The sequence below is a fragment of the Camelina sativa genome, chromosome 8 (assembly GCF_030686135.1).
Source record: "Camelina sativa cultivar CO46 ecotype springtype chromosome 8, ASM3068613v1".
In the NCBI taxonomy this organism is placed as follows: Eukaryota; Viridiplantae; Streptophyta; class Magnoliopsida; order Brassicales; family Brassicaceae; genus Camelina; species Camelina sativa.
Genome location: NC_141887.1, coordinates 4,105,969 through 4,123,336, shown reverse-complemented (window position 1 = coordinate 4,123,336; position 17,368 = coordinate 4,105,969). Strand labels below are relative to the sequence as shown.

The window sequence follows — 17,368 nt, the reverse complement described above, 5'->3', positions numbered from 1 at the left end:
ATTTGGTCCGTTATGACCTAATTACATCTTCTGACCCGATTTGTTTTTATTAAATCGGACCAATTAATTAAGACCGAACTGATCCAATTAAAAAAAAAAATCTCAGTGTAAAAATGTTAAACACCCAAACCCGATATCATAATTTCCATTTACGATTTCACCTAAAAAAAAAAAATCACTCTTTACCTAGGGTTCTTCGGAGTAGAAGAAGGAAACACTCGAATTGGTTGTGAATCAAACTCGAATCTCGTTACAATGAGGTATGATATCTGGATTTCGACTTTAATCTGGTGTCTGATCCGAAATCGCGAGATTAGGGTTTCGAATCTAAAATCGCGAGATGAGGGTTTCCGCAGTTTGGTACTTATTTGGGGATTTTTTCTGGGTTTTTCTTCGGGATTTATTCTGGGTTTTTGTTGGGGATATATAGTGTGAACAATTGACATATGCTTTTCACACAAGAAAAATCGTGGTTTTGTCGAGTAGTGATAGATTATCGGTTACTGTTTTTTCTCTCTTGGTAACTGTTGTTTTTTCGAGTTGTTAAAGATTAATGTTTTCCTTTGTAACAAGTTATGGGGTCGATTTCAAGGTGTTTAGATAGAAAACAAAGATGACTTTGCCCTTGTCGGGTTCATGTAGAATATTGTAGTCGGTTATTTGTATTTTGATAGTATTTTTATTTTATTATTTGTAGCCATTGTTAATATAAGTTGTTGAACTGATAAATGTTATTTTATGTGTTTTGCAGTAACGAGGAACTTGTGAAAGTGAATTGCCATCATTCTGGGCAATTCAAAGAAGCAAATGGTGTGTCTGATTACATTGATGGAGTGCTTGACGTGTTTGAAATGCATCCTGATGATATCTTCAAAACTGTGATAGCCTTGAAGTTGCTTGAAAAAAATATCGAGCTTGGGAGAATGTGGTACAAGCTACCATTTGAAGATTTAGCAGATAAGCATTCTCTTTGGGAAGATGTTGAAGCGAATAGTAAGAAGATGCAATCAGCAGGGCGTTTGATGAGAGAGCTGGACGTGTATGTTGAGCAACCAGTTCGTTATTCACTAATAGGGAATGGCGAAGCAATTCCTGATGAGAATCTGAGTGATGGAGAAGGCGATCCAGAGTACGAACCTGAAGGTGAGACAGACAATGAGACTATTGATGACGAAGACGGTTTGTCTAAAAATCCAGAATCTGATGAAGAAGATGAGGTTGGTGAAGCGGATATAGAAGTCTTTGACCATAACAGTTACAAAGAACAAATTCCAGATGAAGATGAAGTCTACCCTGCAACTGATGACTCTTCTGGTGATGAAGAAGACCAAGCAGAGAGGTTGGTAAAAAGAAATTTACCTGATGGTGTGTTCAGCTTGAGGCAAGTTTTTGCTAGTGGTCAGGACTTTAAGGACAATGTGATCCGCTATGTACTAAAGACAAGGCGCAATGTAATGTTTGATAGATGGGAGAAAATTGCACTTGGTGCAAGGTGTAAGGGAAAAGGCTGCAGATGGCAAATATATTGCTCAATAGAGAACCCGATACAGAAATGGATGGTTAAAACGTTCTATGATGAGCATCAATGTCATCCTGTTGGGCGATGTGAGATAATAAGGAGTCATGTGGTTTCTGACTTGTTTCTTGAAGACAAAAGAAGAGATCCTGAGATGAGTGCTCCTGAAATCAAAGATGAGATGAAAAGGAGGTACAACATCATCATCACACCTTCACAGTCACAATCCGCAAGAAGGAGGGCATTTAGCAAGCTGCAAGATGAATGCAATGCCCAATTTTCAAGACTTCGAGACTATCAGTACCAACTCACCAAGTAAGTAAATACTTTGTGAAATTTAAATAGAAGGTTTAGATAAATGGTTATTAACGATTGCCTTTTACGTCCAGGACAATGCCTGGTTCAACAGTGGAGATCAATACAAGAACTAGAGATGATGGTTTAGATGAATTTTATCAGATTTACATATGCTTCGAGCCGCTGAGGACATCATGGAAGAAGAACTGTAGACCAATTATTGGGTTGGATGGGACATTCTTGAAGCACAACATCCAGGGAACATTGCTTCCCGCTGTTGGAAGGGATCCTAACAATCAGATCTATCCTATAGCTTGGGCGGTAGTATTAGGGGAGAACCATGACAACTAGGAGTGGTTCATTCACAAGCTTAAGGTGGGCTTGGATTTGGGAAATGGTGAAAACATTACCATGATTTCTGACATGCCTTACAAGCGTCCTCCAGGAAGACCTAAGGGAAAAGCAAGGATCAAAAGTTTGCATGAATCACCAACTAAAAATAAGAATAAGTTTAAAGTTGGTAGAAAAGGAAGAATAGCTCATTGTGGTTTATGTGGTGGGGCTGGACATAATTCAAGAAAATGTCCTAAAGAGGTATTTCCAATCAGTCCAGTCTTTACATGATTAACATATATGTTTCATTTAGGTTTTAACTCTATTTATGACTTCCTTGGTAGTCTGACGAGAGTCGGGCAAAGAGAAGGAAGCTTAATGAAGATGCTCGAAATGCAGCTCAACTTCAAGCTCAAGATGAAGCAGAAATGGAACTTGCAATGATCGCTCAAGAGGAAGCTGGAACATCGGTTCAAGTGGAAGCAGAAGTTCAAGATGTGTCTTCGACTGCACCATAAGGATCTCAACTCCATTGATGTATTTTGCTGATGAAAACAATGCGATTAAAACTCTATTCTGTGTCACTTGTTGTTTTGTCCCTTTTTGAAGGATTTGTGACAAAGGATATAGTTTTCGGTTATGTATTATGGTCGATGCTTTTGTGAAAAAACAAATTCGATTACGCTATATATTTTGTATTTGGTCCATGTTTCCGTGACAGAGAATTGGGATTCGACTTTTTAATGTATTTGAATGATGTTTTTTTTAGGCTATGTCTTTTGGTTGAAGCAGGAATGACTAAGAAAAACTTTGATTCCACATCGAAGTTGGAACCATACCAACAAGGTCTTACAATCTTACAAACCTTACAAACATAGACATAGCCAATATACCCAAATACTGACAATTACTCTAATCAAACACACATGCTCATTTCACATCAGCCAAATATAATGGCTCCAATGGCACATACAACCAATCCAGTTAACGATGTGATGATCAAACGTTGCCTACAGAGGACCTTTCCCGAATCTTCTAAATGCTTCTCCAGATCACTACGAAGTTCCACAATTGTTATCTTGAGTTGATCTATCACTATTTCCTTTTCACGATTTTCAGCTACAGCTTGAATTAAAGCGTTTCGCGGCCACCCTTTCACCTCTTCTTGATCAAACCTCTTAAAGTATTTGCAGTGCTCAGTTCCACCATCCTACAGAGATTACAAAACACTATAAATTTGCCAATTTTCAATCAATCGCCCTAAAAACACACATACCTTGTACAATTGACATCCGAAAAACCTTCTGCTAAGATTTTTTTCAATCTTTGATGTGAAAATCTTTGCTGGCAATCCACAATCACACTTCTTCAGAATTCCAGAAGATCTACTCATACTAGATGAACCCGTGCTTAAATCCATCTCTATCCTCAAATCGACCTAGATGAATTTTGTCTACTCTGAAGAACCCTAGGTAAAGAGTAAAGTTTTTTTTTAAGGTTAAATCGTGAAATGATATCCGGTTTGGGTGTTTAACATTTTTACACTGAGATTTTTTTTTTTTTAATTGAATCAGTTCGGTCTTAATTAATTGGGTCCGGTTTAATAAAAACAAACCGAGTCAGAAAATGTAATTGAGTCATAACGGACCAAATCGCCGGTACCAGATTCTGTCGTACCGTACACCAGAACGGTATCGGAAGCTATGGTTATGGTGCTCTAAACATAACCTCTATAAGTTTACCTATGTTGTTATGTAGTATTGATAGTTCTAAATAGTTAAACAGACATTTAAATGATCTTTATGTGTGAGCATGTGTTGGAGCTGTACACCAAGCAGCAATATTAAGACCATCATTACCATTCGACAACCACGAGAACTGTACACAAAAAGCTTTTTTTTTTTTTTTGTATTATTCAAATTATTCAAAAACTTTAAAAATCAAACTGATAATAAAAATTAAAAATCTTTACCAAATATTTGCCAGAATTTTTCATTTTTTTCTTTCTTTCTAAAGTTGATCAATCCATCCAAGAAAACTAAAAAAAAATTGGACCCAAAAAAAAAATTCTTCCCCAAATCTGCAACCTCCTCTCTTCTTCTTCTTCTTCTTCTTCTTCTTCTTCCATTGTCTCTTCATCTCCAACTTTTTTTCCATCTTCATTATTTTTTTATTATAAAAGCCTAAAACAAAACCTGAAGCTTTTCTCTCTCACCATCCATCTCTAAGGTGTGCTTCTTCCACAGCTACAAAAAGTTCTCACATTTAAAAATCGCCCTAGTTTTGTAGAAAGCCGTCGGTTTTCTCGTTCTGTGAAATTTCCGAAAAGGAGATCTGAAAGTTTCAGTTTTTTTTTTTTTTTTTTGGATCGGTTTTCTCGTCTTCCATAGTCCGATCGTTCTTCCTTTTGAAGGGTTAATCCTAAATCCTTCATCGGGTATGATGCTTTTTATTTTTGATTTGTTGGTGGGTTGTTGTGTGTGTTTTGATGTTTTGTCTGGAAAGATCTTATTTTTCTTTAGGATGATGATCGAGTGCATTCAAAGCTGTCGCTTGGTTTACACTGATTCTTTTGAATCTATGTTACTTTTAATTGTGTTTTGTATGTTTCTTTGAAGATGAGAATCATCACCTGCTGTTTTTGTCTTTGATTTATTCGCCATCCTGTAAACAGTATTGATGATTTTGATACTCTTGAGCCAAAGTTGATGACTTTATTGTGCTTGTGATTTTGATTGTTTTTCTCTGTTTGATTGGAAACTGCTTCTGTGTAAGGATCGCAATTAAGTGATTTGTTTGATGGGAAGACAATGCTCCGAGTTGCAAAGCCACTGTTTCTTTTATTCTATTTAGATTTGTGTCCTCTCATTTTTGATCAATTAAATACTTACATTCTCTGCTACGGCTGTTTATGTTGCAGGTTAGCTAAAGAAGGTGTACCGAAAGAACAATCTTTTCTTACTCTTTGTATGGAGTAAGAATGCCAGAGTTAAGAAGTGGAGCACGTAGATTGAGACAACCTAGCCCTCAGGTGATTGATCAGGCCGAAAACATTGAACTCCCTCCTCAGCCTGTAACAAGGAGAAGAGGTGGTGGTAGAGGAAGGGGAAACGCTGCAGCAAAAGCCCCTGCACCTCCTAGACCAACTGGTGCTGCCGGTAGGGGTAGAGGCATCAGGTTAATAGATTTAGAGGCTGAACCTATTGAGGTTCGTCCAGCAGTAGGTGAACCTGTTTTTAATCAAGTTGAAGGGGTAGCTGATAAAGATATCGCTATGGAAGGTGGTAGCGCAGAGAAGGTAGTTGGTGTGGAAGAAGATTCCAGCACGGCTCCAGTCCCTGAAAGGGTAAAATTTATGCTGATCTTATGACATTCAAGTACTAGGCTTTCTGTTTGAGAGGGTATTGATTTTGATTTCATATGTTTGTGTAGGTACAAGTTGGAAATTCTCCTGTTTATAAGACTGAGAGGAAACTCGGTAAAGGAGGCTTTGGGCAAGTATTTGTTGGTAGAAGGGTGAGTGGTGGAAGTGATAGGATTGGGGCAGATGCAATTGAGGTATGTTGTAAAGAAGCTTACTGAAGTGAAGATTCATGATAAGACAAAGGAAGTCAAATCGTAAAAGAAAAATTCTTGTGTTTTTCTTTTTCAGGTGGCTTTAAAATTTGAGCACCGCAATAGCAAAGGCTGCAACTTTGGCCCACCTTACGAGTGGCAAGTGTACAAGTAAGACTTGCAACATGCATTTTATCTGAATTTTCCTGCCAAGTTTCTTTGATCAAATTATTTGTCATCTCATCTGTTTCTTTTTTTCCTCTTGTTGTATAGTACGCTTAATGGTTGCTATGGAGTTCCTGCGGTACATCATAAGGGTCATCAAGGAGATTTTTACATTCTTGTATGTAATATAGTATGAGCTTTATTAAATTTACTTTGAGATTGATTGAGTTATTATGTATTGAGTAACGTTTTAATAAATATTTCAGGTCATGGACATGCTTGGTCCGAGTCTCTGGGATGTTTGGAATTCTTCGGGGCAATCGTAAGCACTCTTCTTTTTCCACCACACTTTAATCTGTTTGCAAGAATTTTCATATGAATCATGTTCATAACATGTTGCAGGATGTCTCCAAACATGGTAGCCTGCATTGCTGTTGAATCCATATCTATTCTTGAGAAACTTCATATGAAAGGGTAAGTTAAAATATCTTTTTTGGTAACTTCTCGACATATAGTTTCATTCATTTCGTGGGGGTAATTACAATTTATTGTCACAATTTGCTTTCATTGACCTGATTGTCATGCTATGTTCAATCCCCCTGTCAAACTAGGTTTGTCCACGGAGATGTGAAGCCCGAAAACTTTTTACTCGGTCAACCGGGAACAGCAGACGAGAAAAAGCTCTACCTTATTGATCTTGGTCTTGGTGAGTTTGTTATTATATTTGTATGAACAAACTTTAAACGTTAGTGCTAGTTTCTTCTCTTCTATGTCTACCTTATTTGATGTTTGCATCAGTGTTCACATAATCTTCTTTGGTTTCAGCATCTAGATGGAAAGATTCACACTCAGGCCAGCATGTTGAATATGATCAAAGACCTGATGTGTTCAGGTATGTTCATTAGTGTACGTTTTTGTTATTCTTTATATATAATTGTTTCATATTTTCTTACATGTTTATCATATGGTTCACATGCAGGGGAACAATAAGGTATGCAAGTGTTCATGCGCATCTAGGTCGTACTGGAAGTCGGAGAGATGATCTAGAGTCATTGGCTTATACCTTAATTTTTCTCTTGAAGGGTAGACTGCCATGGCAAGGTTATCAGGTCTGTTTTTACTTCTCTACGTGACCTTACAATTATATCTGATTCATTTTTCCTCATTATTGCTGTCAATATTGTGTTATATCGTTTACTGTTTTTTGCAGGGTGACAATAAGAGCTTTCTTGTATGCAAGAAAAAGATGTCAACTTCTCCTGAACTGATGTGCTGTTTTAGTCCACCCCCGTTTAAGTTATTCCTCGAGGCAGTTACTAATATGAAGTTTGACGAAGAGCCCAGCTATGCAAAGCTTATTACAATTTTTGATTCTCTTATTGAACCATGTGCTCTATCTCGTCCAATTAGAATTGATGGGGCTCTTAAGGTTGCTGACTATTTCTCCGTTCTTATGCTTAATTTATTCAACTATTATAAATATTTCTGAAAATGGTGATTTTGCTTCTTTTGGTACATAGGTTGGCCAAAAACGAGGAAGATTACTTCTTAATTTGGAAGAGGATGAACAGCCAAAGAAGAAAAGCAGAATTGGCAGTCCTGCTTGTCAGTGGATCTCCGTCTATAATGCTCGTCGTCCAATGAAACAGAGGTAAAATTTGCATATACACTTGAAAATTTTCAAAAACCTTTGTTAATCAAATTTCTCGCTAATGTCATTTTCTTCGTGTAGATATCACTACAACGTTGCAGACACAAGGCTGCACCAACATGTTCAGAAAGGTAACGAGGATGGCCTTTTAATTAGCTGTGTAGCATCAGCAGCTAATCTCTGGGCCCTCATAATGGATGCTGGGACTGGATTCACCTCTCAAGTTTATGAATTGTCAACGGTTTTCCTTCACAAGGTAATAATTGCTGGAAACAATTAGGAATCAATCAATTTTGGCAGTAACTCACCATTTGTGTGTTTTTATTTTTGCAGGACTGGATTATGGAACAGTGGGAAAAGAACTACTATATCAGTTCCATAGCTGGTTCAGATAACGGGAGCTCATTAGTTATCATGTCAAAAGGTTGGTTTTAATGGTAGTTATGTCACAGTTAACTATAACAGTGTCATACTATTATCATACTATAACAGTGTCATACTTATAACATGAAGGGTTCTTTACTTATTTCTACTCGTTTCAAATTGGTAGGTACTTCTTATACTCAGCAATCTTACAAAGTCAGCGACTCATTTCCTTTCAAGTGGATAAATAAGAAATGGAAAGAAGATTTTCATGTAACATCCATGACAACTGCTGGGAACCGTTGGGGTGTGGTAATGTCGAGGAACTCGGGCTTCTCTGATCAGGTATGTTTCCATCTCTTAACCTTAAAAGCATTACATGTTTCCTATAAAACATTGTGACATCTCCCTTAATAATAATCTTGTTTGGTTATTGCGTGGAAAGGTCGTGGAGCTCGATTTTTTGTACCCAAGTGATGGGATACATAGGAGGTGGGAAAGTGGGTATAGGATAACATCAATGGCAGCAACTGCAGACCAAGCAGCTTTTATATTAAGTGTACCAAAACGTAAAATGATGGATGAAACTCAAGAGACTCTTCGCACCACCGCCTTTCCAAGCACTCACGTTAAGGTGGGTTTCTTTAGTTTTGAATGAAAAGTTGGATTTATATGGTTTGTTTCCGTATAACTGAAATTAGAACTTACACGGTGTTGGTTGGGAATTTCAGGAGAAATGGGCGAAAAATCTGTACATTGCGTCAATATGCTTTGGGAGGACAGTGTGCTGAGAGAGATACTTAGCATCAGTCATATGGTCTGTTGCAAAGAGGGGAAAAAAGAGACTTTTGGAACATAAGGATCATAGTACACAATCAAAAAAAGGTGAAAACAGACGCAACCTGTTTGTTGAATGTAATGAAATGGATGCGTCTTCGTATGTATGTAGAAGTATGAAAAAAAGATAGAAACGAAGGTAACAGAGAAAATTGAATTAGTAATAGAAAGTTTTTTGAAGGCTTTAAAAAGCCTTCAAGTGTGCTTTTTTTCTCTGTGTCTTTTGGTTATCCTTTGCGTTGTTTGATGCGTCTAATAAGTGAAATGTGTGAGAGAAAGCCAAACCAAACTTAAACCAACACAACCATAAATAAATGGGAAAATAATTTCTAATTAATTATATAAATGTCACTCAAATCCTTTTTTTTTTTTTTAATAATTGACTAATTAACTAAAAGAAAAATCGTATTATTTTTGTTCAATTGCTGAAAACCCTAATACATATACGTATAAATATATATATATATTTGTATTAAAAAGCTACGTACTTATTGAACACTCCCAATTGCTTCCCACCCTAAACCCTAAAAAACTTCTGAGGAACAGAGCGGTGTTAAGAAGAAACAGAACCAAAGATGAGACCACCACGCGGCGGCGGGAATTTTAGGGAAAGGGGAGGAAGAGACGGCGGCGGACGTGGACGTTTTGGTGGCGGCGGACGTGGCGGAGGACGCTATGGTGGTGGTTATCGTGACGAAGGACCTCCCAGCGAAGTCGTTGGTTCGTTTTCTAAACCTTCTTTGACAATTCTCATACTTGCTTTACCGATCAAGCTGGACAAATTTCTCAGCTTTGACATTAATGAGTGTTTTGTTGCTGAATTCTGAGTATAATTCCCATTGATAAATTGGTTCTTTGTTGTTAGGATTTTGTTAGATTCATCTTTAGAGTTGAGGTTTTGTTAGATGAACAAACTTGTGGAATTGTCAATCGTTATGAATAAAAGTTTTGTTTCTTTGGTTATACAGAAGTTGCAACCTTTCTCCATCCTTGTGAGGGAGATGCTGTGACCAAGCTAACGAATCCGAAAATCCCACATTTCAATGCCCCAATCTACCTAGAAAACAAGACCCAGATTGGGAGAGTTGATGAAATCTTTGGTCCCATTAATGAATCTGTATGTGTTATCCCTCTCTCTCTCTCTCTCTCTCTCTCTCTCTCTCTCTCTCTGTTGCTTTCTTCTTTTTACTACCCTGCTCACTAATATCGAAATCATTGGTTCTTACTTTTTTTTTTCCAGCTGTTTACTATCAAAATGATGGAAGGTGTTGTAGCTACCTCTTATACTCAAGGCGACAAGTTCTTCATTAACCCTGAGAAGCTTTTACATCTATCAAGATTCCTTCCTCAACCAAAGTAAGCTACACTAGATAGCTGATATTTACACTTGTTGAGTTATAGTTCTTTGGTCCCTTTAAGTAGTAGAACAAACTTGTTGAAGTGTTCGAAATATGTCAGTAAAGTCTTGTTCTGTACTTCTTGCAGGGGGCAATCAGGAGGTGCTCCCCGTGGTAGAGGAGCTCCCCGTGGAAGAGGTGCTCCCCGTGGTAGAGGAGCTCCCCGTGGAAGAGGCAATTTCGGAGGTGCCCCCCGTGGTAGAGGGTTTCAACCAAGAGGTGGTTTTCGTGGAGCCTTCAGAGGCCGAGGGAGAGGGTAGATTCATATTCTATATAGCCTTATGTAACTCCTTTTTATCTTGGATTATAAAAATGCTTATTTAAGAACCATTATGATGGTAATCGTTTTTCAGATTCTAGTTTTTGATACTTAGCTTTATGAAAAGAGTGAAAAAAGTTCATTAATCATATGAGTTCAAGGGTTTATTACATACGGAAAGCATCATCTGGTTATAAACACAGATCTGTTAACTCAAGAAGACCTCTAAGTCAAAGTAGGTTTAGAAAAAAAGAGCATGAAAGGTCGGCTCGTTTTATTTTAAGGAGGAGATTCATAAAGATCAGAGAATCTTTAAGCTCCCCAACCTCTGAGGATGGTAGCCTGAGCCACACGGTTAACACCGAGAGTGAAAGCTCCCATCCGGAGATCGCAGGAGTGAGTTTTGCACATCTCTTTCAAGTCCTTGAAAGAGCGAGTCATGTAAGTCTTTAGCTCATCGTTCACCTTCTCTTCTTCCCACATAAACCCTTGTATGTTCTGCACATTACCAGTACCAGAAAACCACTTATATAATGATCAACTATAGACTTGGTCTGTCCAAGGTTAGTAGTTTAGAGACCTGAACCCATTCGAAGTAACTGACAGTGACACCTCCAGAGTTTGCGTATATGTCTGGGAGAATAACCACACCTTTCTTACTTAAAATCTGTAATACAAGAGTCTCCATTACAGTTACAGATTCGCAATGAGAATTTCCAAAGTAATAGAAGAGGACAATCAAACCTCGTCAGCGTCTGGATCAGTTGGATGATTAGCAGCTTCTATTATGAACTTTGCTTTAATCTCATTCGCATTCTCCCTTCAACAAAAACACAATACAATAGTTTTAGAGAAAAGTTCCAAACAAAATGTAAGTTTGTGTAGCAAAAAATAGCTTCAACCTGTTGATGACACCACCAAGTGCTGCAGGGACAAGGATATCGCAATCCTCGAGCAGTATGACATTTGGATCGATTGGATCCGCACCATCAAACCCTTTGACACCTCTGTGTTGTTTTGTATACTCGAGCAAGGCCGGGATATCAATACCGTCCTTGTTCTTGATTGCTCCGGTAATGTCACTCACCGCAACAATCTTCCCACCCTTTTCACTTATCAGCTTCGCCGCCCAAGAACCCACATTACCAAACCCCTAAAGAACCAACAGTTTAACCTGATTGAGACAGGTCTCTCTGGCTCTTGAGATAAAGAAAGATTTACCAAACTTCACCTGGATGACAAAACGTTGCCCTGATATGCTCTTGCCGTGCTCGTTAAGCAAAGCTTCGGTTCCAAACATCACTCCTCTTCCAGTAGCAGCGTCTCTACCTAGCGATCCACCAAGATCCTGGCTCATAAACATCATTTTATCACTCAGGTAACTTCTTATACTAGTGATTAGCGACACAAAACTCCGTGATAGCCGTTACTTACAATGGGCTTTCCAGTCACAACTGCAGGCGAGTATCCATGAAACTTCGAGTACTCATCAAGAATCCAAGCCATTGTCTGCAAATTTACCACCAAGGTAGGAAAAAATTAAAGATGATGACTCAAGAAGAACAATAACTTAATGGAAACCTTTTGAAGAGAGTTAAACCTGAGGACCAGTGCCCATATCAGGAGCTGGAACATCAGTATGAATCCCAATGAGATCATGAATCTTCTGAGTGAAAACTCGAGTCAACCTCTCGAGCTCGGAGATACTCAGCTTGCTCGGATCACAACCAATCCCTCCTTTGGCTCCACCGTAAGGAATCTTAGCCACAGCTGTTTTCCAAGTCATTAGCTGAGCCAATGCGTTCACTTCATCTGGATCAACCTTCAGAGTTCAGAGAAAAAAATAAATTAAAACGATAACCGGTTAGCATCATACCAAACACCGAAATTGAATTCTGGGTTGGAAGATAAAATTTACAAAAGTCAAAAGTCAAAAACCTCGGGATGATATCTGATTCCACCTTTCATGGGACCTCTAGCATTGTCGTGTTGCACTCTGAACCCAACGAATGATGCTAATGTCCCATCGTCTTTCGGTATGGTACATTCCACCTGCAAAAAAATTACAAAACCGGTGGTTCCATCCGGTTATATACTTCACTAACCGGATCAGGGTTGTAATTGGATTCAAAGTTAGCGGGTCGGGTTACGAAATGCCCCGAAACATTCAGAAATTATAAATCCGCCGGCCAAGAATCATCTCCGGCCGCAAAATCAGCCGATCAAGGCTTAATTAGTTTAAAAAAGAAAGGAGTGAAAAAATTTATGAGAAACCTTGATTTCACGGAAGGGGATGAGTAGACTTTTCTCGAGCTTAGAATCCAAACCAAGAAGCCTTGAAGCTAACTTGAAGTTTCTGTTTGTTGCTGCTAAAGCATTCATGGCTTCCTTCTTCTTCTTTACTGTTTCTTCTTGTTTCTGTGTACTTTTTACTTTTGTGAGCTTTGATCAGAACGCTGTAATAAAACGACTGTTGAAAAGAGAAGATTGGTGTCAGTGTTTGTTGTTAAATGTGTGTATTTATTTATACACTTTAATAGACTAATAGGGTGTGTGTGTCTGTCTATCCATAACATGCACGTGATCGATGCTTGGGTAAGATTCAGTGGAGGGTGGAGCTGATTAAGGCAGTTTCTGAAATCCAAGAGACAATAATTAATGGGATTAAAAGGTTATACAACTGAACTTTGTATTTAAATTTCTTGTAACGAGATTTACTTTTTTGATAAATTTGGGCAAACATCCTTTAAGACAACTGAAGAGTTTTTTTGCCCTTTTAGAAAAAAACAACTAATTAATCTATAAGTACCTTTTAAGAGTTTTAGATTTAAGACCTTTAAATTAGATTAATTTTGTGATGAACTAGACTAAATTCTTCTTTGGCCACTCATCACGGATGTTTGGCCTTTTGAGTTCATATTACTGTTGGATATGTCGACATATTTTGGGATGTCACCAGAAATTTTTACCAATAATGTAACAAATAGTTTGGGAAAACTAAACATTGTTGCGCTATGTTTTGTCAGAAAATAATGTAGCCGAATATAGAACTAGAACATTCATACAACGTTGGATATATTATATGGGCATCTCAGACTATAGAGATAATTATTCCTAAGTGAAATTAGTGGGGGAATGTGACACATAATACTTCTTTTTCCTTGGAGAGATATGGTTGCATCGTCATATTCTCATCAAATCGTAATTTCTTTGTTTTTTCTTAATTGGTGTATGTTGACTTGTAAACAATCTTATCCACAATGTTTCTTTTTGTCACCCCCAATTAATATGCGTCCAAACACACATGTACGGATTCGACATATTGAAAACTTTTGTTAAAGTTTACAACTATAGTTGGATTGGGATTATATATAAATTAGATTTTGCTACCCATTGTCACCTACATGATTTCTTAATAAAACTAATATATTCTTGTTCTGCTTCTTCTAGAGGCTATTGAACATCAAGAGATGGATATCTTATCCTTGTGTGAAAATTGATTATCTAATTGTGTTCATTTTGTCAGTATTGGTTTTGGATTCGTGGTGAAGTCACACTGTAGGAGACAGACAAAGTTGTTGAAAGAGAAGGAAACAAAAAGACGAAGGCATGTGTATTTGACCTACGCAGCCTATAATAGTAGCTTAGGCCTTCATCTCTTATACACGTATCGAAGAATCTCTAGTTTGCTTATGAATGTTCTACATATCATCAACTAAAACTTAAATGCCATTGTTTCTAACTTCCAACTTCCAAGAGACTGAGTCGTTTGCATATAAATATATATGCCATCGTCTGCAGAACCCGGCCCACATTGTTATAACACTTGTTGTGGTATATTCAAAACTAAGTAATGATCACTTTATGACAAAGCCCTTTCATTGGAATGGATAAAGTTCTCAAGAAAAAAAAAAAACTTATATAGAATTAGATGTCATTCTACAGAACAGAGGATTCTTTGGTGACACATATTACACAGTCTCTGCCTCTATAGGGTTTGTTCTGTTACGTACTATCATAGCGTGTTTATAAATTATATAGTATAGTAAACTCTCTCACATACTTAAACATGTAGAAATTATCAAATCATGGCAAAATACCCCAATGGGATATATCAATCAAATTTACAAGAAGATATAAAGAAAACACTTAATAAATTTATTGTCATTCTATGGAAAAACAAAAAGATGAGAGCTCTCTTACAATGAGATGAAACTCTCAATGTGATTTGGTAAAACATAAAAGTCATTGACAAGATCAAATCCAAGTCTATCAGGTTGCCAAATCTCGTTACCTGCTGCAAACTTAGTTTCTCTTATACTGTCTTTCTTCGGATCAAAATACACAACACAGAACGATCCATTCAAACTCATTCCTGTATAGATAAGCTCACCAGCATCAGTAACACCCTTCAGATCCAAAGACTTGAATCTTTTGTTAGCAGGAAGACTGAAAAGAAACTGTTTACACGACCAATATTTAAGATTCTCTGAATCCTCCAAACTCCATAATTCAACAACAGAGCCAATGGAACTTATCAAAGCCAACCTTCCCTCATAAGATACCATCAGAAAACGAACGTAATCACGCATGGGAAACTCGATCAAACCGAAACTCTCAGACCTGAGATCAAAGCTCACTAAAGCATGCCTATAAGGCATGCAAATAGCTTTATAGTAGATAACTCCATTAATGCATCTCCCACAATCTTTAGCAGGCCAATGGATAGGGCTGCCTTTGGTTATTACTCTCCATGATTCTCGAGCTCCTAATGTAAGAACTTGAGTGTTGCATCCTCTGACAATGCACAGTGCTTTGTATTTACCTCCAATCGGTTCATATCCTAAAAACCCTCCTACGTAGTATCCGTCTCCGGTGCCTTGAGGGTCAGGTAAAGTGAAGAATCGTTTCATGGTAGGGTTCCAAATCTCGAGCCTTTTAGAACCTTCCATGCAAATCAAACCGTGAACAAAATCAAAACCACGGATGAAACCATTCTTTGGGGTTGTGATTTGACAATCTTCCACATGAGAATAAGTATCCTTGTGTTGCGGAGACGAGAAAACGATCAGTTTGTCGTGTTTTCGGAAGACTAGTAGCACACACGGTGGTGATGTCTTCTTGGACCGAGCCCTGATGAACTCTGGTGTGGTGGTGACGAACGACCATAGCTTACAGACGGAGCGAGATCTCACGATTGATTTCGCAGGAAGTCTTGAGAGTATCTCGACGGTTATGTCGAGAGGAATCGAGTTTGACTGAGATTTGTGATTACGATGTGAGGATCTTGTCTTCGATATAGATGAAGATTGTGTTGTTCTCTGCTTCTCTTCTTGTTCGTCCATGGCCAATTGCTCCAAAATCTTGCTTTCTTTAAACTCTCTAATTTGTTTGTTCGTCTTCTTTGAACGTTTATTTGCTCTTCCGTCTCCTACAATCATGCGTTATATAGATCAGGTAAATTTGAGAAAAAGGCAAAAACAAATTAAGTAAATTGGTAATAATACATATTAGTATTTCATGATTTTCTATTTTTTTTTTTTTGTCTTTTTATAATTTACCAGCTTCAGTAAACTAAACACCCTTCAGTTTCCATTTTTTTTTTGTAAGGAGGATGAGGTAAGCGAACGTGTTTATATGATGCATCCCCCAAAAGTCAATTGCTTCAGAGTCAAACTTGTGATCTCCAAGAACAGAATCTCACATGTTTCTAACAGATGCTACAAGGTTCTCTTCTTGATGTTTTTGTAATGCTACTTCTTCGTCCTACTCTCAACACTAAAAGAACGAGTTCTGTTTCTGATTGCCAAACCTTTCTATACTAAAACGGCTTATGTTAGTAATTATAAAAAATATTAGCGTGGTGGTGAGTGATAATAGTTTGATGAAACAAAGTAAATTTTATTCATTATATTTATTTCAAGATCATAAGTTACACATCAAAGTTTCGACATAAAAAACCTGACGTGGTCATTAGTCAATGAAATCTGTAAGCACAAATAGCTTCAACGGAATAATTATAGAAAGGAGGGTATCCGGGAAAGAGAAGTGAGTAACAAGCATCACTAAAATGTTCCACCACCTTGCAACATTCTTTAGTGAGACCATTGAAATGATCCTTGAGCCCATTTTTCACCGCTTGAAAACATCCTTTTACGCTATTTATCGAAGACAAACATTTATCAGACGGCTGAGCTTCCGATGGTCGGAAAAACAAAGTAGAGATCAGAGTTAACAAAAAGAACATCATTTTGGTGTTTTTTGATATCATTTTGTAGTTTTTTTTTTGTTTTAGAAGGAGAAGAAGATAGAAAATGTATAATGGATTTGCACTACTCTATTAAAATATGATTTGAAAGGCCCGTGTGTATTGGAATTTATAGGGGGTTTCTACAATAAAATTGAATGACATAAAATTTTTGACTAAATTAAATAGAAATGATTTCAGTTATCGTTTGACCCAGTTTATTTATAGAAAAACTAATTAAATGTAGAACTAAATCAAAATTTCATTGACCAATTGACTATATAAACATACCTATTATATATATATATATATATATATGTGTGTGTTTTGGGTATGAATATGATACTAATGGTAGGAATTAAATGATTTCGCGGTTTAAAATCCAAAGATATGATCAGATTTATAATTGAGTCAACATAATACCTGCATAAAAACTTACTGATCTTTCTAAAAAAAACCATTAATCATTAATACGAGGATTCTAATCTAATATTGTATGAGATAGACTATGGATACAAAATATACGTATCAAAAATTTATATTTATCAGTAAAATAATTTATTTCTTAATTAGTTCATCTTTCGGATACTTTTGAATAGTTTACATAAATAATAAACAAGAGATCTAAAACCATCATCTCCAACGCCATCTATTTTGGGTCTGAGATTTAAATAAAAAAATACAAAATAACACTGGATACTAGCGGGTTTATATTTGGAACTTTTGGATCTCTTTCTTTTGTGTCACT

General features: G+C 37.1%; 4 protein-coding genes across 5 annotated transcripts; 2 read left to right on the top strand and 2 right to left on the bottom strand.

The window, feature by feature from the left end:
• The first annotated feature begins 3,971 nt into the window (after positions 1–3,971).
• On the top strand, positions 3,972–8,926 carry LOC104709208 (casein kinase 1-like protein HD16). 2 transcript variants are annotated; one of them, XM_087462245.1, is made up of 17 exons: positions 3,972–4,375; positions 5,067–5,492; positions 5,579–5,704; positions 5,799–5,872; positions 5,975–6,044; positions 6,133–6,188; positions 6,269–6,340; positions 6,478–6,572; positions 6,692–6,758; positions 6,846–6,975; positions 7,077–7,295; positions 7,387–7,517; positions 7,599–7,773; positions 7,851–7,941; positions 8,068–8,225; positions 8,326–8,514; positions 8,612–8,926. In XM_087462245.1, exons 2-17 carry the CDS (start codon positions 5,127–5,129, stop codon positions 8,669–8,671), a joined length of 2,079 nt encoding a protein of 692 aa, XP_087318371.1. In that variant the 5' UTR covers positions 3,972–4,375; positions 5,067–5,126; the 3' UTR covers positions 8,672–8,926. The 2 variants fall into 2 exon arrangements, with proteins under 2 accessions (XP_087318371.1, XP_087318370.1); XM_087462244.1 differs by having other exon boundaries at positions 4,018–4,583.
• A 156-nt stretch (positions 8,927–9,082) lies between these two features.
• On the top strand, positions 9,083–10,519 carry LOC104706123 (H/ACA ribonucleoprotein complex subunit 1-like protein 2). Its single transcript, XM_010422258.3, has 4 exons — positions 9,083–9,437; positions 9,686–9,834; positions 9,958–10,073; positions 10,203–10,519. The coding sequence occupies exons 1-4, from the start codon at positions 9,293–9,295 to the stop codon at positions 10,372–10,374; spliced, it is 582 nt and encodes a 193-aa protein (XP_010420560.2). The 5' UTR covers positions 9,083–9,292; the 3' UTR covers positions 10,375–10,519.
• LOC104706124 (glutamate dehydrogenase 1) lies at positions 10,490–13,148 on the bottom strand. The gene is made up of 10 exons (XM_010422259.3): positions 13,092–13,148; positions 12,648–13,007; positions 12,312–12,425; positions 11,974–12,195; positions 11,808–11,882; positions 11,605–11,721; positions 11,276–11,526; positions 11,118–11,193; positions 10,954–11,040; positions 10,490–10,871 (listed from the first exon to the last, which is right to left on the bottom strand). The coding sequence occupies exons 2-10, from the start codon at positions 12,753–12,755 to the stop codon at positions 10,686–10,688; spliced, it is 1,236 nt and encodes a 411-aa protein (XP_010420561.1). The 5' UTR covers positions 12,756–13,007; positions 13,092–13,148; the 3' UTR covers positions 10,490–10,685.
• Positions 13,149–14,572: 1,424 nt separating this feature from the next.
• Positions 14,573–15,788, bottom strand: LOC104709207 (F-box protein At5g18160-like). The gene has a single exon (XM_010425857.2). The coding sequence runs from the start codon at positions 15,716–15,718 to the stop codon at positions 14,573–14,575; it is 1,146 nt and encodes a 381-aa protein (XP_010424159.1). The 5' UTR covers positions 15,719–15,788.
• Between the last annotated feature and the right edge of the window lie 1,580 nt (positions 15,789–17,368).

Bases quoted from the DNA above. Each gene is read 5' to 3' on its own strand.
- LOC104709208 (XM_087462245.1), top strand. From the start codon at position 5,127: ATGCCAGAGTTAAGAAGTGGAGCACGTAGATTGAGACAACCTAGCCCT. The intron at 5,705-5,798 runs GTATGTTGTAAA...TTTCTTTTTCAG, and splicing joins TTGGGGCAGATGCAATTGAG to GTGGCTTTAAAATTTGAGCA. The intron at 6,045-6,132 runs GTATGTAATATA...TAAATATTTCAG, and splicing joins AAGGAGATTTTTACATTCTT to GTCATGGACATGCTTGGTCC.
- LOC104706123 (XM_010422258.3), top strand. From the start codon at position 9,293: ATGAGACCACCACGCGGCGGCGGGAATTTTAGGGAAAGGGGAGGAAGA. The intron at 9,438-9,685 runs GTTCGTTTTCTA...TTGGTTATACAG, and splicing joins ACCTCCCAGCGAAGTCGTTG to AAGTTGCAACCTTTCTCCAT. The intron at 9,835-9,957 runs GTATGTGTTATC...TTTTTTTTCCAG, and splicing joins TTGGTCCCATTAATGAATCT to CTGTTTACTATCAAAATGAT.
- LOC104706124 (XM_010422259.3), bottom strand. From the start codon at position 12,755: ATGAATGCTTTAGCAGCAACAAACAGAAACTTCAAGTTAGCTTCAAGG. The intron at 12,426-12,647 runs GTTTCTCATAAA...ATTTTTTTGCAG, and splicing joins TCCCCTTCCGTGAAATCAAG to GTGGAATGTACCATACCGAA. The intron at 11,194-11,275 runs GTTGAAGCTATT...TTTTTGTTGAAG, and splicing joins CTTGGTGGTGTCATCAACAG to GGAGAATGCGAATGAGATTA.
- LOC104709207 (XM_010425857.2), bottom strand. From the start codon at position 15,718: ATGGACGAACAAGAAGAGAAGCAGAGAACAACACAATCTTCATCTATA.